Source organism: Symphalangus syndactylus, chromosome 16, assembly GCF_028878055.3.
Source record: "Symphalangus syndactylus isolate Jambi chromosome 16, NHGRI_mSymSyn1-v2.1_pri, whole genome shotgun sequence".
Lineage (NCBI taxonomy): Eukaryota > Metazoa > Chordata > Mammalia > Primates > Hylobatidae > Symphalangus > Symphalangus syndactylus.
Genome location: NC_072438.2, coordinates 18,607,937 through 18,629,881, shown reverse-complemented (window position 1 = coordinate 18,629,881; position 21,945 = coordinate 18,607,937). Strand labels below are relative to the sequence as shown.

The 21,945-nt window shown below is 39.0% G+C and overlaps 1 protein-coding gene across 2 annotated transcripts in view; it reads left to right on the top strand.

The window, feature by feature from the left end:
• Window positions 1-21,945, top strand: part of CLNK (cytokine dependent hematopoietic cell linker) — a 195,326-nt gene that overhangs the window by 13,024 nt on the left and 160,357 nt on the right. For both annotated transcript variants that reach the window (XM_063619396.1, XM_063619397.1), the window contains exon 2: window positions 1,848-1,900. In XM_063619396.1, the coding sequence (XP_063475466.1) occupies window positions 1,890-1,900 (11 nt within the window). In that variant the 5' untranslated portion in view covers window positions 1,848-1,889. The remainder of the gene's footprint in view (window positions 1-1,847; window positions 1,901-21,945) is intronic.

Below are 21,945 nucleotides of genomic sequence, written 5' to 3'. Positions count from 1 at the left end.
TGAGGGGATGAGGCTGGGGGATGAGGGCTGAGGAAAATACACAGGGTATCAGAGGACATGGAGCTTGGTTCAAGTTCTTTAGTATGGGTTGCCAGCATGGGTTGAAGATCACACAGTTGAAGTTCAGATCCCATCCCTTAGCATGCATGATCCTTGATCATCTCAACCCAAGGGACCTTCCCTCGTTCTTTTTCATGTACTACCAAAATCCCAGCTACCGACCCTTCTAGTTTCACCAAAATGTGCAAAGCCACTCTGGCACAATATGCATTGTAACATCTTCACACCTTCGCAAATGATGCTCCATTTGCTTGGAACACTTTCCTTAATTTTGAGCCCAGAAGACCCAGACTTACCTGGCAAGACAAAGCTCAAGTATTACCTCCTCTATGAAGATCACCCTGGCTGGCTTTCCAAGACAGAGTTAGGATTTGTTATGTTTTGTTTTACAATTATCTGTTTTTTGCAAAACATTTTAATAACAGGAGGGATGTCATGGAGGGATGCAGGAACTATACTAAGTTTCAGAAGTGGCTTAAGGGCAGGGACAGTGTCTCACTGGGCACAATATTTGCACAAACTAAATTTTCAGTACATGGTAGTTTCCCAGATGGATGAGTGAATGGATGGATAGATGGATGGCAGAATATACTAAAAATGCCTAAGGCTCAGTGGGGTGCCATATGCTGACAGGTTAGGAAATGGAAGTTTCTGGGTCCTCTGGACCTCGACTCATTGCGGGATGGGTGTTCTTGGTCATATAATTAAATATTCCTGGGTCTCATTCTCTAACTGTAAAACCCACTCTACCCTACTCCCCTCATCTGGGAGCCCAGGGAAGCTGACGGATATAAAACCATATTAATAGCTCCTCGCGCTTGGCTTTCTGTTGAGTTTGGCCAATGGGAGATAGCATCAGGAGATCCAGGGCAGAGGGAGCGTGAGATGGGGATTTTCATTCCACCCAACACAGCTCCTCCCTGCAGGTCCCACAACTGAAAGCCACAGCTCCTCTTCCCGCAGCCCAGAAAGAGAGACCTGTCTCTGTGTCCCAGTGCCTACCTGGTCCCCAAATCCCTCCAAGCCCAGGCATGTGACAGCACCCTTTTGTTACCACTCCCAGATACTTCACTGTCTTCTGTGGATTCCTTCTACCCTGCCCACACCTTTTAAATGGTCTCTTTATTAAGCTGTTTTCAAATTACCCAATTTGAGAGTGCCGTCTGTTTCTTGCTGGACCTCAGCTGATGTCCTTTACACCTCTCAGGGCCTTTGAGTAGATTATATGAGATCATTGATACGAAGCCCTTACTGAATACTCCCAGGGTCTCTGCTGCTAATTTATATGGTAAATAACACTAATAATCTTTACTATGTGGATGAATACAAGGCTCAAATAAAATGTTGCATTCTACGTAAAGTGATACAGAACTGTAACTTTCAATAAATATTTTATGGTAAAGCCACATTTGGAAATGAAAAGCGCCCCTTCTGCATGCTCTGGCTCAGAGCAGAGCCAGCCAAGCCTGGCTAACGTGCCCTTGGTGCCCAGGGGAAGCACACAATTGCACGCCAGGGAAAACCAGGCTCAGTTTATGTTTGCTCAGCTCCTGGGGGCAGATGGGATGAATGCTGACAGAAAGAGGACAGCCTGTCAGAGAAAGAAATCCCCTCCCCAACTGTGTTCCAGAAATAAGCCAATTCTTGACCCGGATTGATTCTCTTTCTGTCATTTCCTCTAAACCAGCACCTGTATACGATTTTAACAAGCAGCAACAGTGGCTTGTTCCCCAGAATTAAAGCATGATGTGGAAGTTCCAGTAACGAGTTTGGTTTTGTTTCCACAGGCTGAATTGAAGATCCTTCTTACCTGCCAGGTGCCAAGAACTATGAACAGGCAGTAAGTACCGTGGGATCACTGTGAGCCCCAGTTCCCTTTTCTTGGTGGGGACAGGAGGTGTTTTCTGGAAGATGAACTAAGAAATGATGCCAATGTGGCCGCCCATGGAAAAGGGATTTCCTGAGAGGCCATGGTTGAGACTGTGGGCTTTGGTGTTCAGAAAACTCCTCTTTCCAGTAGCAGCATTTTCTCATGGACAGAGCATTTGCTGTCACCCAGCATGGATGTGTGGTGGGCAGGGGCAAGATATCCCAGCACCATGATGCTAGAAGGGCACGCAGTCAGTTTCCACCCATGGGTGTGAAGGAATAGGTAAAAGGACAGTGGTTTGTGGGCTTTTTCCCACAGGAGAAAGCCTGGAGTCCAACTTTCTCTTTGTGGACACCCAGAGTAAGTGGTGTGGTCAGTCTGAGAGACCGAAATTTGTGCCTGATGAAAAAAGAAAAATGCCATCCCTGATGTCTATAATATAGTAAAAAAGAAAAAATAGCAGGACTCAAAAGTTTAAGAAATATTTACAGTGAAAAAAAAAAGACCTTGAAATTGGCAAAGTTTGGTGGACCAGTTTTAAAATTAATCTCCTTATCTATTTATTTGCTTTATTTTACCAGTCAGAAAGGTAGTTTTGTTATTCCTTTTTGGTGTGAAAAGCAGAGTGATTGTATTAGAAAGAGCAGGAGTTTCAGAGTCAGGTAGGCCAGACCTACTTTAAATCCCTTGCTCTGTCATTTTACATCTGTTTGATACTGGCGAATGATGATATCCTTACCCTCTGGATATGCAAGAAGTTCCTTAACCCTCTGAAAAGCAGAACCTGACTCAGGGAGGAGGACTCCCTGGTTCCTGGGTAGATGTCCTGATCCTAGAGAGAGGCTAGGGGACTGCAATGGCTGTACCTCACAGGTGGACACTGGCTAGAGGGCTCTGGTCCAAGAGACAGAGAGAGTAGCAGGTGCTGTGACAGCCCGGGTATCTCAGCTACCCATGGATGCCCACAGGTGTCCAGGTGGAGTGACCTGACTCACAGCCAAGCCCATGGGATGGGAAGGCTGGAGCTTCTGCTCTTCCTCTTGCCATGAAAAGCACAGCAGGAGCTCCCTGGCACGTAGTCCGCAGATGGGCTCCTCACCCGAGTGAGAATTCAGCTCCTCAAGCATCCCTTCTTCGCCAGGAGTTGTGACCTCCTTTTCCTCCTTGATCCTTACAGCAGGACTGGGTGTCAGGTATTACTAGCTCTTCTTGGAAGAGTAGCTTCTTCATCTAAATGACTTGTCTGAGATGAGATGGCTCAGAGCATTGAGACGAAAGTAGAGCTGGAATTCAAGTCTGTCTGACTCCCAGTTCAGTGCTCCTTCCATTATTCCTTTGGCTGTGGGAAACGGAGAAGGCACCAGTAAGGGAGTCAAGGCTAATGTCAATCCAGGTGAGCTGGTTAACCTGTGGTTGCACCACAAAGCGGATGAACTCTCAGACCCAAATTAACATTGGGGATAAACGTGGCAAATGGCAGTTTCATTGTAGGATAGACGAATTGGAGGTTTGTGCTGATAGCATAAACAGCACAGCAGGTGGATTAGTGTCCTGGGCTGCTCTAACAAATTACCACCACCTGCATGGATTAAAACACTGGGAATCTATTCGCTGACAGTTCTGGGAGACAGAAATTCAAAATTAAGGGGTCAGCAGGGCCTTTCTCCCTCCAGAGGCTCAAGGAAAGAATCCTTCCTGGTCTCATTCAGCTCCCAGAGGCTCCTGCCTTTCCTTGCCCGTGGCCGCATCACTCTCCTCTCTGCCTCCATTTCACATGACCTTCTCCTCTCTGGCCATATTTTCTTTTCTTCATCTCACCTCAAATCTCCCTCTGGTTGTCTGATATAAAGATATTTGTCATTGGATTTAGGGGTCAGCTGGATAGTCAGAAATGATTTCTTATCAAGATCCTTAACTACATCTGCAAAGATGCTTTTCCGAAACAGGGTCACATTCACAAGCAACGGAGATTTGGATGTGGATGTGTTGTAGGGCCACCATTCAGTCCACGGCAGCAGCCTTTATCTTCACACTCACTCCCCTCTTCAGGGGCAATGTGGGATGGCTTTGAAATGTGTGGCAATATTTGCTATGAGCATCTGCTTGGCTTTGTAGCTGAGATTTCCACCCCTTCCGTCTCTGCTTCTGTGCCTTTTTTTTTTTTTTTAGACAGAGTCTTGCTTTGTCACCAGGCTGGAGTGCAGTGGTATGATCTCAGCTCACTGCAACCTCCGACTCCCTGGTTCAAGTGATTCTCCTACCTCAGCCTCCCAAGTAGCTGGGATTATAGGCATCTACCACCATGCCTAGCTAATTTTTGTATTTTTAGTAGAGACAGGGTTTCACCATGTTAGCCAGGATGGTCTCGATCTCCTGACCTCATGATCCGCCAGCCTCGGCCTCCCAAAGTGCTGGGATTACAGGCGTGAGCCACCACACCCAGCCCTATGTCTTTTAATGATTCCACCCTATGCCAAGGGCCTCTTCTATAAGAGGAGAGGTTCTCACCTTTTATGAGGACTTTCAGTGGCTTTGTTTTTTAGCCAGGAAGTTGGTCTCTGTTGAAGATGGCTTCTCACCAAGCTTTCCAAAGGGAAACTTTGTGATTTCAGCTTTACAGTCACCTTAGATTTGAAGCTGGCAATGCGTAGACCAGAGGACAGCCAAACCGTCGCCATTTCACAAATGTTAGCTTCCTCCCATTAGGATGAGTCCACGTGGAGCCTACACACTTGACTATCTGACACCTCAACATTAGGAACCTGCCTTGAAGAATAACTCTTCTTCTTTCCTAAAGCTCAGAGCATCCTTTTCCTCCCCTAGTCCCAATCTCTTCTTCACTCTTTCCTGCTGTGCACCCTCAAGCCAGTCAATCCGTATGGGATTGCTGCTGGCCTGCCCCAAAGTAAAAAGTAAATATTAAAATTAGAATGCCCCCACCAGTACGTTTACACATTAAAGAGAAATACATAAGCTGGCACCACACAAATGAAAGGTAAGATGCCCTAGTACACTCCACATTTTATTCTCCACCTTCAGGTTTCCTGTCCAGCGTGTCCTGAGCTGGGAGATGCTGTTAATCTAAGGGCAGAATGCACTGCAGCAGTGTCCGCATCACCGGGGAGCTTGTTAGAAATGCAGAATCTCAGCTGCTACAGCCCAGCCCAGGCATGCTGAGTCGGAATCCATACTTTTACAAGATCCTTCGTTGATTCCTGGACACATTAAAGCCTGAGAAGTGCTGAACTAGAACAGGAGTTCCCAGCACCGTTTCCTTGCTGGCACACTTAACTTATCCACAGCAGTCGCCAAGGCATGACTCAGAGAAGGCAGCCACATGTCGGGCTAGGTGTGAGTGTAGTTTGGAAATGTGTGCCCCCCATCACCACACACACAGAGGTTTTTCTTTTGCTATGCCTTGTGGGGTAGTACTCACTTCCTCTGTCAAAATTATTAACCCAGTCAATTCAAGGTAGTAGATTTTAAACTTGAAGGAGCGTCAGAATCATCAGGGAGGCTTTAAACAAAAACAATTTCAGTGTCCTTCCCCAAAGCAAAGAAACCAGAATAGTTGGACATCATTCCTTTTATTTTTATTTGTTAATGCTCAACTGAATATAATCTACATTCAGTTTTGTGGAATAATGCCTCATAATTCTATAATCCGGAATTTCTTACAATTCTATAACCCGGAATCCTAAGCAGACTTTGTAATTATGACTAATTCCTCACTATCTGCCTTAGTCTTCTCGGGCGGCTATAACAAAATAGCTCAGACTGGGTAACTCAGGAACAACAGAAATTTATTTCTCACAGTTTTGGGAGCTGGGAAGTCCAAGAACATGGGGCCAGCAGATTTAGTGTCTGGTGAGAGTGCTTCCTGATTCATAGATAGCCGTCTGCTTGCTGTGTCTTCACATGGTAAAGAAGGCAAGGAATGTGTCTGGGACCTCTTTTATAAGGGTGCTAATCTCGTTTCATGGGAGTTTTGCTCTCTTGGCCTAATCAGCCCCCAAAGGCCCCACCTTTTAATACTATTACCTTGGTGATTAGCTTTCAACATATGAATTTAAGGGGTTCACAAACATTTAAATCATAGGAGTATCTCTCAATAAGCACTTTTACAATGAAAACTTAATAAGCATAAATAAATGGATGATATAGAAATATATATTATATATGTACATGTTTATGTGAACCTATGGGTATGTATGCATGTATATGTATGCAGACACACAATACAAGCATATGCACACATATGCTTTTTATATGATTGTATCAGTTCAGTCAAAAGCATTTATTGAGTATACATAAACACATAAATCATATACAAATTTATTTATGGAGTATACATTTCACACACCTCATTTATAAAGATGAATAAGATCTAGTCCCTGCCCTCAAAGAGCATTAGCCATATGTAAAGAGAATTATTTCAGTATTACATAGAGAGTGATGAGAGAACTCCACAAGTATTAAGAAGGGATCCGGATGTCATGATTCTAAATTGCTTCCGAAATTAGCAGGCTATTTTTCATTGACTTTCCCTGCAACAAAACTTGCAGCTTCCCTAGCAATCCATTAAACTGCAGAAAGCCTCATTCCTTGGTGCTATTAGAGAAGAGCAGACAGACCCACTAGCGGCCCCATTACACAGCTGGGGCTAGATAAGGGCATCTTGGGGTTTGGTTTCCAGTACCTCTTCATTATTCTGGACAGGACTGATAAGAACCTTGACGCTGTGGTTCTGAGTGCTTTGGAAGAGACAAAGTCACCTGAGTGATTGCTTCTGGGATCTTTCCAGTAAGCCAGTGCCCTGCACTGGCCACCCAGGCTCTTTTGGGAATTTGGGTGAAAGTCACTCTTGCACATCCCAGATTGGGGATAGATCAGAGAGCAAGGGTCTCCAGAGTGTCCACTTTGAAATAAAGCTTAAACAGTTATTAAGCTTGTTTTGTTCATTGGTGAAATTGTCCCCAGTATTGATGGAAATTTTAGAAAATATACAAAAGTACGAAGAAGAAAATGAAAATTACCAATTATCCTAACACCCAGCACTAACTTGCTACAGTTGTCTTAGTTTATTTTTCTATATCTATGTGTAATATCTAAAAATTTTAGAAAATCTACTTTTAAAACTCATTGTTTTAAGTCATTCATTTAATAACAATGTTTCCTTTTCTGAACATTGTCTTACATGATTAAATTTTCTTTAAAATCATGGTGTTTTGAACTATGACTTAAATAAGGTTTCTCACCCCTTCTCCACAATTTCAAAGTCAAAGGCTTTGAAATACTGAGAGGTTTTTGTAGTTAATTTAACAGCAAAACCTGACATGCAATGTATGTTCTTCATTAATCCCAATTAATCCAACCATCACATGCTTCACTACAGAAATGTTAGCGTGTTTAATAACCAGAGGTTGTTCCAGTCTTTACTGAGAATATTACATAGTGTACAGCACATGCATTGTGTTACTTTTCTAAAATCCACGATATTCTGAATTCCTGGCCCCTGCAGATTTAGATCAAGCATGGCGAACCTGTATTTTATTTGGCAGTTTATTTTATCTTGCCTTTGGTGTTGGACGTTTAAGTTGCTACCTATAGAGTTTTATGAGGCAGTTTTATCACCAAGATTAAACTTAACACTATATACTCTAGAAGTATTAGAGCAGACAGTGTTGTGATGCTCCCCAGCAGACAACACTGTGTATGCTGCATACATTATATAACTCTACCCTAATAGTCTAATATTATGTAGGATCACAAGTTCATATTATCTAGTAATAACCTGGTGCTTCTTTTCTTGCATGGGGAATATGTATTTCCTATTTGCTTGTTTTGGAAAGAGTTTTGATGGTAAACAAAACAATAAAATAGAGATAGATATTTAGAGGTGGAGGGAGTCATAGAGGTATAGAATTCTACCTTCCACACATGGTTATAATTTCCTTAGCAATAGCTCTGTAAGACAGAATTGAGAATCTTCTCAAACACTCTTCTGGATAAAGAGCTGATTACCTTCTGAGCCTATGACTTAGGAAACAGCAAGAAAATTCCTCTTTGTATTGACATCAACAAAGCCACCTTCAAGTCAATGTTAATCATTGACATTTTGCATTTTCCTAAGCAAAAATAGTGATATTTCTCTGCAATACTTTTCTCACTTGAATGCAGTGTCTAGTTATAAGAATGAAAGAGTAAAAAGGATACAAAAATTGTTTACCCTCCCTAACACGCCAGGCACTGTGCTAGTCATTCTCCATGAGGATCTATGTCATACTTTCTGATGGCTCAGCACTAAAACAGCATTCCATATTGCCACATAGGAACAAGTTTCCCAAATTCAGATTCAGGAGTAAAACCGACATATTTCTGACTCCAAAATCCATGATCTTATGTCATAAGACATAGTGATTAAGAACATCATGCTTGTGTATTTCTCATCACAGATACATCACCTGAGTGAATGACTGTTTTGCCCATTAGAGGCATATTTTCTCTTTGAAATCTTGCACAATAAAATGTATTCAATTCCTAGGTGGGGATGTGTATCAGCTCCTCTTGAGAGGGCTCAATGTCTGGCACACAGGAGCTGCTCAATAGATGATATTTCTCTCTGTGTGTATGAATGATAAAACTCCATGTAAACTCCAGATCATTATTTTCCTTCATGACATGTGTGAACAACCCCTGATTTTGACCTCCGGGGCACCTTCATTTTGATTTGCTGGAATAAATAAGTGTAAATCCCACTGAATCTAGAGAAAATGAGAACCAGCAATTTTGGCACCCTGAGATCAGAGTCCTACACCCAGCTGTGTAGTCAGTATGGCTGCCCTCCTAGTTACCCAGAAGTAATTATGAACCAACTCTCGGACCAACTGGGTCTGTCCTCTGATGCTATCAAAGTCATATAGGTAGGATTCAGCTTCATGGTTGGCTGGTAATTAAAAAGCTGCAAGCTGTGAGGGAACATAGCTGAGATCCAGAGATAGAGTTTGCCAGAGGTTGCAGATATGGCCAGTGATACTTTTGCAGGAGTAGCAGCAGGTGTGGTTGGCTTTGAGACTCAATAAAGATGGTCGGTGATGAGGGAATAGAGGATGTCAAGATAGTCTTCTCTCTCTCTCTTACTGGCAAGATTACCAGCTGCTGATAGAACTAGTTGACTTAACTAGCTTATCACCACTTGGGAAACTTCCAGCTGAACAAAGTTTCCTGCTGACTGTCCACAAGGTTAGAGTTTTCATCATTATGGTCTTTGAAAATGTCACAAAGAATAATAAAGGCTCTGATGTATTTAATGCATGAGTTTGTTATCATGTAAGTAATGTATATTCTTTGTAGAACATTTAAGATACAAAAATATATACATAAAGAGAAACTACCACTAATTGAACGATTGAAAAATGGTAAACAGTATTGGATATTTCCTTTTAGGCTTTCCAAAAAAACTATCCATTCTATTTTGTTTTTAACTTGATGTATCATATGTATAATTTTTCCCAATGTTATCAGAGTCATTTTATATCTATGCAATCTTTCAATCCCTTAGGAATCCCATATCGTATGTTCTTCCACTGCAGGAAAACAACACAACTCATGAACTAATTTGACAAATTCAATTAACATAATTATGCCCAAATATTAAGAGGCTGCATTTTATTACATGGAAATAAGGAAAAACAATCATCCTAGGAAATATTGTGAGCTAAACCAGTGTTTGGAGAACCTGATCCATGATGATAGTTTGTAACAGAATAGTATTTGATTATAAAAACTTACAGAGAAATCAGTAATAAGGTCCAGCATTTATGGTTGCTATTTTAGCCATGAAATCCAAACCACTGGTCATTTGCATGTCTATAACTTACATTGGCCCAACATTCCCCTGCAGATGAGACATAAGAAGGGAGAAAACTTGACTTCAGGAAAATTTTGTTAAGTTTAAGTACACCTGATGGTAAAATTATAAAATGATTGCCAAAAGTTTTGAATTAATATGATTTGGGGCCAATATCAGGAAGTCCTAGAAAATGTATCCATTGGAAAGGAAAAAAAAAGTAATTCCTGGAGATCTAGATGTGTAAAATTTCAGAATTCCTGGTAAAGAGAGATCAGGTCACAAATAAGAGGGAAGGAGTACTTACCATAAGCCAGATATCAGTTGCCTCCAGCTTGGTTCTTCATTCTTGACTTCCATTCTTCTCTATATTTTTTATGGGGGTGGGGAGGATTTTTTCTGAGAAAGGTTAGAAAGGATTCTGTTGAGGTAATCCGTGAAAGGAGATGATAAAGTCAAATATTTATCTGTCTCCCATACTGGGGAGAACAAATACTTCAATAGAAGTATAGCTCTGCAATAATTCAACAGAAATATTCGTTGGCCATGTGCCAAAGGAGCTGTGACATTTTAGGAACTTAGCCTCCTTGAGTCTCACTTTCTTTATTAAATGAACTAGTAATAGTAACTATCTCAAAGGGTTGTTGAGAAAGTTAAGTGACTTAATGTATACAATATGTGTAGCACCGTGTCTGGCACATAGGGAGCATGCCATAGGCACTGTAGCCAATTGAATCAGGTTGGTGCAAAAGTAATCACACTTTTAGCAATTACTGTTTTTTGTGTTTCGTTTTCTTTTATTTGAGACAGAGTTTTGCTCTTGTTGCCCAGGCTGGAGTGCAGTAGCACCATCTCAGCTCATTGCAACCTCCACCTCCCGGGTTCAAGCAAGTCTCCTGCCTCAGCCTCCTGAGTAGCTGGGATTACAGATGCCTACCACCATGCCCAGCTCATTTTTTGTATTTTTTGTAGAGACAGGGTTTCACCATGTTGGCTGGGTTGGTCTCAAACTCCTGACCTCAGGTAATCCACCCGCCTCACCTCCCAAATGGGCAATTACTTTTAATAGCAAAAACTGTGATTACATTTACACCAACCTAATACCTTCCAAAGATGGCTACAACAAATGTATCCTACCCCACATGCTTTTCTGCAGTGTATTCTGACACTTCCCATTCAAGGGTGAATCTATTTCTCCACCTCCCTTAACTTGCATGGGCCTACAGCAGTTTTGACCAACAGAATGTGACAGAAGGGACACTGTGTCTTGTCCGTGCATAGTCTTTAACTGTCTGGCCAGCTCTGCTTCCTGCCTTTAGAAGCCACCTTCCACCAAAGTCATATGCTATGACCACTCTACTGTGAAGACACCCAAGCCTTGCAGAGAAGACCTGGGGAGACACCCTGTGGAGAGATAGGGAGGCTGGGGGCACTAGGCATCCGCATTGAGAACCAAGGATCCAGTCTGGGCATTCAGCTCAGTTCAGTCCTGAAATAACCATCTGAATGAAACAGCACCAGAGACCCCTAGAGGAAACCACCCATCTGAGAACCAGGAGAGATAAAAACAAATCTTCGTTTTAAGCTACTGTTTTGGAGTGGTGTGTTAGGCAGCAAGAGATGACTGGAACAGATATTGTCGGCTGGTTATATCATCATCACAATCATTGCTTCATGCAAGGGGCTTTGCTGTTAGATATTCAGGATACAACTTAAAAATTCATATGACCCGATATTCCACGATGAAGAACATTCATTGTGAGAATAATAATAAATCAGCAAGTGATAGTGGGTGAGCAGGATGCTAATAAGAGGTCCTCTGTTCTGAGTGTGTGCAAAGTGCTAAGAGGACACAGAAGAGTGAGTGGTTATTCTACTTGGAGCAAATACTGGGAAGGGGTGAGGTGGCGTTAGAGGAGACATCCTCACAGAGGCAGTGACGTGAGCCGACCTTGAGGAACAATGGGATGTTACCAAGCAGCAAATGGAGAAGACAGTGGGGATAGATTTTCTCAAGTAATTATAGCAGCTGGAGAACTTCTACACAGATTTAATGTAAAGAATAACATTAAGACTGATAACTTGACTTCTGTTGCTCAAAAGCTGATTCTAAGTAATTGGAGAGATAATTTGACTACTTAGGGTAGATGGTGGAATTTGATTTTTCATATCTCTCGATTGGCGGGGAAAAGAAGAAACTGCAGTGCAAAATCAGAAGGAGAATAAAGGCCTGAATCTGGCTGACAATTTTTAAAATCCTGTGTTGGCGGGCTGGATTCTGCTGCCCTGAAATGCCTCCTTTTGGGTAGGCTGCAATTAGAGGCATTTGTGCTGCCATTTGTTCCCATTGTTGTTTGTTTGAACAAAAATTCTGTGAATAACGAAAATTCTACATCCAGTTCATCTTCCGTAGATTTTTCTAAGAACTCGATCTGCAAAAATCCGAGGAGTTTTATGATGAAGAAACATGAAGTATTTCTTTACCACCTTTGTCAAGGTTTCATTTGCTCTTTTAATTTTTTCAATTGCTTTAAATATTGATTAGATACAAAGGAATAGTTATAAAATATGCATAAGGCATAAAGAACAATAAAACATATTAGATATGTGTGCATTCTCAATTTTATAAATTACCATTAATTCTGATGTTTTCATTCCTCCTTTCATGTTCACAACTCCTCATCCCTAACAAGCAAAAACTATCCTGAAGTGTGGGTTAATCATTCACTTGCTTTTATCTTTAGTTTATATCATTATAAATACTTTGGTTTTGCTGGGTTTTGAGATTCCTGCCAAAAGAATCATGTTACAGATTTTATCTGGCACCCAGACTGCCTAGTTTTGACAACTGGTTCTACCAGTTATGAGCTATGAGATCTTGAGAAAGTTAAGAAGTCTCAGTACCTGTTTTGTCATCTGCAAAATTAAAATAATAATAGTGTGTACTTTGTAGTATTCTTGTGAGAATTAAATGAGCTAATTTGTGTAAGACATTTAAAACAGTGTCTGGAACATAATGTGAGCTACGTAAATCTTAGTTCTGATTGTTCTATAGTCTGTTTTATGACTGCCCCAATGTACATTCCAGAGATAATCCATGCTATTGTGGATAGCCATATTTATTTCCATTTTATGGACATATAATATTTTTATGTGCATGTAATACCATTTATTTATACACTCTCCAGTCAATAGACACTTGAGTTGTTTCCTAAATATTGCTTGTACAAGTGCTGTTAAGAATAATCCAGTTTACATGTCCTAAAGCATAGATTCAGGAGTATCCGTACAGAAGGTATATTCCTAGGATTGAAATTTCTGAGGCTCAGAGTATACACACTTCTGATTTTACTAGGCGATGTCACAGTTACCAAAGCAGCCAAGTCATTTTATGCTTTCTACCCACAAGTGTGCCTACATGACCCAGTTTCTTCATGACTTTGGACAAAGTCATGCCAGTCCTTCCATACTGGCAGTTTTAATTTTTACCAAACCAGTGGGTGATTTTAATCTGTATTTTTTGACTATAGTGTAGCTTTAATCTGTATTTTGTTGATTATGGTGTAGCTAAGCATCCTTTCAGATATTTATTAGCCATTAAGCTTTTCTCGTCTGCACACAGTGCTTGTCAAATCTTTTGCCAGGCAAAAGATTTTTTTTCTTTTTTTGGTCAGGCATTTGTCGTTTTCATATTGATTTGTATGCATTATTTATTTATTCTGTACACTTTTCTCAGTTTGTGACTTGAGTTGTTATTCTCTTTTGATATTTCCTTTTGGTGACCATAATTTCAGGTCAATGAGTCGTAGCGAACTTTTCCTTATGATTCATTCATTTTGTGTATTGTTTAAAGAAACTTAACATGAGATCATAGCTTCCTACGTTGAATTCCAAACATCATAAAATCTGCCTTTCACTTTTAAATCCTTAATCAGCCTGCAGTTGATTAATTTGTGTATAGTGTGGAGGAGTTTGGGGATCTTTTCTTTCTTTCTTTCTTTTTTGCATGGATAAACAATTTACTTGGCACTATATATTAAAAATGCTATCAGCCGGGTGCAGTGGCTCATGCCTGTAATCCCAGCACTTTGGGAGGCCGAAGCGGACAGATTACGAGGTCAGGAGATCGAGATCATCCTGGCTAACACGGTGAAACCCCATCTCTACTAAAAATACAAAAAACCAGCTGGGCATGGTGGTGGGTGCCTGTAGTCCAAGCTACTCGGGAGGCTGAGGCAGGAGAATGGCGTGAACCCGGGAGGCTGAGTTTGCAGTGAGCCGAGATCGCGCCACTGCACTCCAGCCTGGGCGACAGGGCAAGACTCCGTCTCAAAAAAGAAAAAATGCTATCTATCCCTCCTTCACTCATCTGCAATGCCAGCTCTGTCATAAACCAAGTTTTATTAGACAGGTAGATCTTTCCTAGGTTTTCTTTGCCATGATTAATGTATCAGCCCTGTGTCAATGCACATGTCCTAATTAGTATAACTTTGTTGTAGCTCATATCTTGGAATTTATATTCCCCAGCTAGCACTTCAGCAGGACATTGGCTCTTGAATGTCTGCTCTTTCATGTAAATATAGGATACACACACACACACTCTCTCTCGCTCTCTCTCTCTCTGTCAATCTTTGGGGGTTTTAGGCTGGAATTACTTTGAAATCTACAGATAACTTAGAAGATAAATGACATCTTTATGACGAGTTCTCTAGTTCATGAACATGTTATACATCTCTAGAGAGACAAAGAGACAGAGAGAACTTCTTCAGCATAATTCCACAATGCTTCATAATTTTCTTTCCGAAAGACTAGACCTTAACATCTTTTTGAGAAATCCTTTTTTTTTTTTTTTTTTAAGACGGTGTCTTGCTGTGTCACCCAGGCTGGAGTGCAGTGGTGCGATCTCGGCTCACTGCAAGCTCCGCCTCCCGGGTTCACGCCATTCTCCTGCCTCAGCCTCCCTAGTAGCTGGGACTACAGGCGCCGCCACCGCGCCCCGCTAATTTTTTATATTTTTAGTAGAGATGGGTTTCACCTGTGTTAGCCAGGATGATCTCGATCTCCTGGCCTTGTGATCCACCCGCCTCGGCCTCCCAAAGTGCTGGGATTACAGGCGTCAGCCACCGCGCCTGGCCGAGAAATCATTTTTAGACATTTTACTTATTTTAATGATATTGTAAATGCTAAGATATCAACATTTCATATTTTCATGTCTGTTGCTAGTGTATATTTTTGATGTGATGCAGACAGCAGGCTTCCTAAAAGTTTTCTCAATTCGAATAGTCTGTTTATTCTTTTATGTTTGTTATATAGATAATTATATCATCCATAAATAATTAAATTTTATTTCTTCCTCTCCATTTCCTTTACATTTTTTTCTTTCTTGCCTGACTACACTGGTTAGGCTAGATTAAAGTGGTGATAGCAGGCACCTGTGTTCTAAATCTTGAGGTAAATGCTCTAATGTTTCACCACAAAATACAAAGCTTGTTTTCAGGTTTAGGTAGGCTTTGAATATCAGGTTAAAGACTCTAGGTTGCCAAGAGACTTTCTATATATATATATATATATATATATATATATATATATATATATATAATCAATATATATTTATCTATAGATGTAATCAATATTTTCCTTATTTATTAAAGTGATTATATATTTTTCCTTCTGCTTTTGCTAATATAATGATTTATGTTAATGGGTTTGCTAATGTTAAACAAAACTTGAATTTCTGAGATAAATTCAACTTGGTCATGACATATTATTATTTGGTAATACATTGGTGCAGTGTTTCATTAATGAGTATTAATGAGAATGGCCTGTGATTTTCTTTCTTTCACTCTCCATGCTGGTTAGCATCACATTTGTGCTGGCCTCATCAAATGGGTTGCAGTGTATTTCCCAATTTTCTATTCTGGACAAGAGACTATGTAATGGGGAATACATTGGACCTTTATCAGCAAATTGATCTTGAATTGGTATTTCCTTCAGGGAAGATTTTAAGCTATTGGTTCAATATCATTGATGGTTATATAAAGATACTCAGTTTTACTATTCCTTCACGAGTAATTTTTGTTGCTAGATATTTTTCTACACATGTGTTTCTTCACTAATATTCTTTTACCATTTTAAAGTCTGTTGTGCCTATAATGATGTTCCCTTTTTCAGTTCTTACTTGGTCTGTTGGTGTCTCCACTTTTGTTCCTGATTAAGCTTGCCAAAGGTTAATAAATTTCAGTAGTCCTCCGTATTTTCATTTCATTTTTGATATGAGTAACTTCTTTTTATTATTTCCTTCTGTCTGTGTTCTTGGCAATATGAGTTTGTTATTTCATTGATTCGCCAAATTAGGTGCTTCGTTAATTAAATTTTAGCCATCCTGTTCTACTACAAATATTTCAGTTATGTATTTCTATATTACTGTTAAGTTTAAATATTAAATTCCCATTATTATTTATTCTTTGAATTATAATTTGCTGATTTATAAATAAATTCTGGAGTTTTTTTACTACCTTGTCACTGATTTCTAACTTAATCATATGGCAGTTGTAAAAAATAGTCTATAAGCTATTATTCTGTGAGGTTTTTTTTTTGAGAGTTTATTTTATGTTCTTTTTTTAATACTTTAAGTTCTGCGGTACATGTGCAGAATGTGCAGTTTTGTCACATAGGTATACACATGCCATGGTGGTTTGCTGTACCCATCAACCCGTCATCTACATTAGGTATTTCTCCTAATGCTATCCCTCTCCTAGCCCCGCATCTCCTGACAAGCCCCAGTGTATGATGTTCACCTCCCTGTGTCCATGTATTCTCATTGTTCAACTCCCACTTATGAGTGAGAACATGTGTTGTTTGGTTTTCTCTTCCTGTGTTAGTTTGCTGTGAATGATGGTTTCCAGCTTCATCCATGTCCCTGCAAAGGACATGAACTCATCCTTTTTTATGGCTGCATAGTATTCCATGGTGTATATGTGCCATATTTTCTTTATCCAGTCTATCATTGATGGGCATTTGTGTTGGTTCCAAGTCTTTGCTATTGTGAACAGTGCCGCAGTAAACATACATGTGCATGTGTCTTTATAGTAGAATGATATAAAGGGCATTTTTTTGCAATATTCCATGTGTGCATGAAAAGAAGGTAGCTACCACCATAATTGCATGCAGCGTTTTAGAAATATCAACAAGAATTTTGTAAATTATTAAAAGACCAGGAGTTAAAACATTTAAAGTAATTGTAAATTTGTCTTTTTCCCAATAGTTATTTGCAAATACATGTATATTGAAACATGATTTTCAAACTATTATTTCCTCCTGGTGAACTAATTTTTATGTTGGAATGTAGTGACCTGCTTGGGAAAAATGTCTTTTCCTGAAGAGTTTATTTTGCCTGCCATTAATATAATAACCAAGCCAGCTTCTTTTAGTATTTTAATGCTCCATCTTTTATATCACTTTATATTGAGACTTTTCTATTCTTACATTTTAGGTATGTATCTTATAAAAAACATACAGAATTTTTAATCTAGTGAAACAAATGTCTTTTTTTTTTTTTTTTTTTTTTTGAGACAGAGTCTTGCTCTGTCACCCAGGCTGGAGTGGAATGGTGCGATCTCCACTCACTGCAACCTCCGCCTCCTGGGTTCAAGTGATTCTCTTGCCTCAGCCTCCTGAGTAGCTAGGATTATAGGTGCTTGCCACCATGCCAGGATAATATTTGTATTTTTCAGTAGAGACAGAGTTTCATCATGTTGGCCAGGCTGGCCTCAAACTCCTAACCTCAGGTGATCCACCCACCTTGGCCTCCCAAAGTGCTGGGATTACAGGCATAAGCCACTGCGCCTGGCCTCAGCTGTCTTTTAACTAGATAATTTTCTCCATTTACAGTTACTAAAATTACTGACATTTATCTCCAAACTTTATTGTTTGCTTTCTATTTGACCCCCCTTTTTGTTTCTTTTTTTTTGATCTCCTGTTGTTTGTGTGCATATATGTATGTGTATTTTTCTAACTCCATTTTACTTCTATCAGTTTATCATATGTTTATTATATATTCTATTACTATTTTTGTGATTTCCATAGATATTTTAATACACAAGTAAATTATCAACATCTATAACTAAACGATATATTTACTGTCTTGTAGAGTAATAATGGAACTTTCAACACTTGAATTCTGATCACTCACAATTTATAAGCTACTGCTGTCATGAATTTTAATTATATGTTATTAATTAATTTTTTAAAGATTTTTATTATTAATGTTTCAAACAGTCAATCCTTTTAAATATTTACCCAAATATTTAGCATACTCTTTGTCTTTGGTCATATTTTATTTTATTTATTTATTTTTTAAAGCACATGCAACTTTATTCTAAATAAACTGGCAAATGAAATCATAAATTCAGGCCCTAGTGTGTGATGTTCCCCTCCCTGTGTCCATGTGTTCCCATTGTTCAATTCCCACTTATGAGTGAGAACATGCAGAATTAGGTTTTCTGTTCCTGTGTTAGTTTGCTGTGAATGCTCGTTTCCAGCTTTATCCATGTCCCTGCAAAGGACATGAACTCATCCATTTTTACGGCTGCATAGTATTCCATGGTATATATGTGGCACATTTTCTTTATCCAGTCTATCATTGATGGGCATTTGGGTTGGTTCCAAGTCTTTGGTATTGTGAATAGTGCTGCAATAAACATATGTGTGCATGTGTCTTGATAGTAGAATGATTTGTAATCCTTTGGGTATATACCCAATCATGGAATTGCTGGGTCAAATGATATTTCTGGTTCTAGAACCTTGAGGAATTGCCGTACTGTCTTCCAAAATGGTTCAACTAATTTACACTCACCAACAGTGTAAGAGCGTTCCTATTTCTCCACATCCTCTTCAGCATCTGTTCTTTCCTGACTTTTTAATGATCGCCATTCTAACTGGTGTGAGATGGTATCTCATTGTGGTTTTGATTTGCATATCTCTAATGACCAGTGATGATGAGGTTTTTTTCATGTTTGTTGGCCGCATAAATGTCTTCTGTTGAGAAGTGTCTGTTCATATCCTTTGCCTACATTTTGGTGAGGTTGTTTGTTTTTTTCTTGTAAATTTGTTTAAGTTCCTTGTAGATTCTGGATATTAGCCCTTTGCCAGATGCATAGATTGCAAATTTTATATGTCAAACTTTCCATTGAGGATCACATTTTTCAGTATGAGGAACAAAATTTGGAATTTTTTTAAATGAAAGCATATAGTAAGAAAAGACTTTTTAATGCTAAAAAAGCCTTTATTTTCTTAAAATGATAACTTCATTAGAATTTATTAGACATATAATTTCAGATTGACGGTTGTTTTCTCTCAGACTCATAAACTTACTTCTTATGCCCTTTGGCAAACAGCAGGTATTAATGAAAAATAAATGCTTTTGAAGGTAATATTTATTTTCTCTCTGGATGCTTTTAAAATCTCCTCTATGGTTTTTGGTTTTCTGTAGTTTTACTATAATATGGATAGATGTGAATTTTTTCTTATTTAACCTGCTTTGAATACATTGGATATCTCTATTTTGTTGTTTTTCACTATTTCTCAATACTCTGTCATTATCTCTTTGAGTATTTTTTCCTCTCATCCTTTCCCATCTTTTTCTGAAACTTTGATTAGATGTATACTAGACTGTCACGTTTTAGCCTTCATCTCCCAACCTTTCATTCAGAGTTTCTATTTCTTCACTCTAGCCTGAATTCTGAATGATGTATTTTAAGGATTTACATATCAGTTAATTAGTTAAGTATCTTTATTTGTGTCTAAACTGTATTAAACCTATAATTTTTTTCACAAATCTACGTGATCTTTTTATGTCTCATTTTTATTTTTTATATGAAAGTTCCTTTTCTTTAGTTAAACATGATATGTATACTTTGTTCATGTGTCCACTAATGGATATATGACTGTAACATTTGTCCACTAGTTTTAACATCTAGACTGAACAGCTAATCCTATTGTCTGTCATTTCTTCTAGCTCTCACTTTGCTGCTGTTATCTGAAGCATTTTTTTTATTTTGTCTGCCTGCTCATATTTCTTACAAATTAACCCATGGGAATTCTTTGAGGCCTGGGTTGAAATTGTGCTCCCCCAGAGAAAATTTGTATTTGTTTTGTCGGGTGCCTAAAGGAACTATTAAAACAGGCCTTCCTTACATCACTCAGATTGAAGGTTTCTAGACAATCTAGGCTGGAATCCCATGCATATTTATTAATTCTCAGGAGGAAATTTTGTCCCTTAAGTATCAATGTTTGAGAGTACAGAGGTAGGCTTATCTCTAGTTCACCCTTACCCTGAGAGAGCAGCTCTTTAGGGGCCAGTTTTACACACAGGTGGGTCTCCTATTAGACTGCTTTCCTTCACTCTTCTGCTAGATTATTCCACAGTGTAGAATATATGAGCTTTGTATCAAGTCTCCCATGTTCTGCCAGGCCATGAAAATCAAAGGCCATTTTCCTCTGTGTTGGCAAAGCAACCAAGGAGAAAGCGATTTCAGTTCTTTGCTTCTCTTTCTAGGTTCTCATCTTTATTCACCTTCATTTAGATTTTGGACTCTCTCTGAATACTCCCTGCTTTTGGCATCTATTAACTGAAAATTAGTTGCTTAAAAAAAACTTTTCTATTGAAGGTTAATCACGATATCTGTTTATTATGCTACAAGAAATAAACAATATTCTCCCTGTGGAATTCAATCTTTTTATTTTAATAAAATTATAGTTAAAATAGAAGGAAGGAGGATTTTATGTTTTTCATTCAATCATCGGTGCACTTATTTTTACGTAAAGAAAAGTAACACATCTGTTCTTTGCTTAACGTGATTCACTAACGTTTTACAAAGGCACATTCAATGAACATGAATTAAGCTCTTACTGCATGCCAAACTTTGTGCTCTTCCTATTCAAATACATTATCTCATTAGATTTAATCTTCAGAGATAAAGGATTCAAGGGCTACTCTATATACTAAGATGCAAAAACCAGATCTCCCTGGTTTGAGAGATGAAAGAGTGGAATGAGCACTGACCCTCTCATTGTCAGGGAAATGTGAAGTAGATAAGATGCGTGAGATGATTGAGATAACTTTGAGAAGAATTTTGTTAGTACTGAGCTTCTGTGTTCTTTCAAGCTTTGGGCATGAATGTCTAGAAGAATGGAACAAAGGGGAAACCATTGACTCGGAACCAGAAAGCCAGAGCCCTCATTTTCTCTCCACCTCTCACAAGCTCTGTGAACTCAGGCAAAACCTTTACTCTGTAAGCCTTGGATTGCTTTATCGGAAAAAGAAATGCAATAACTTCTACCAATTTTCTCCACCATCGTTCATATGCCCATGCTTGAAGTGGCAGAACATTTGATCATGAAGATAGATGACTATGGCTGCTGTGAGAAGAGATTATGTGAGAAAAGATTAAGCCTTGAAATCAACCAGACCACAGTTCCAATCTTTTCTCTGCTAGATAAGAGTTACATGATATAATGTATGTAAAGCACATAAGAAATGTGTGGCATTGCATGCCACTTAATTTTTAGTTCTTTGATCTTGGAGTCCTAAGACAATAACAGCTCCAGCATATAATGGCATTTGAGACACAGATAAACTGGTCAGTTTCCTCATCTATTACATAAAAGAGATAATAATATATGTCTCACAAGACTGGTCCCCTGATGCCACTTGAGATAGTACATGGGAAAAGTCTTAATCACTTCAAAAGGACTATAAATATGAGATATCTCATTACATGGTAATTTGTACAGTGAGATATTTAGCTAAGAATATCAGTAACAAGATAGGGAGTCTGTCCTATAACAACAGGATGCAAGTGAAATATGAGACATGATTCCAGTTTTTTCTGGTCTCCAGCCTATGTAGAAGGTGAATCTTCAGGGTCTGTTAGTGTTCAGTGAAATCAGTGGATTTGACACAATTAGATGTAGTGGAATGAGCACTGACCTAGAATCTGGATATCCAGGTTTCAGTTCAGAATCTATGGCAACTTTCTGAGGATAAGAGGAGGAGCATCTGTGGGACTTAGGGCATAATATATCTATGTTTATCAGTCTTGCATAGCCATCACCTACAATAATGTCTTTCATGGGTCAGCTGAATGAAGAAGTGAAACATTTTTTT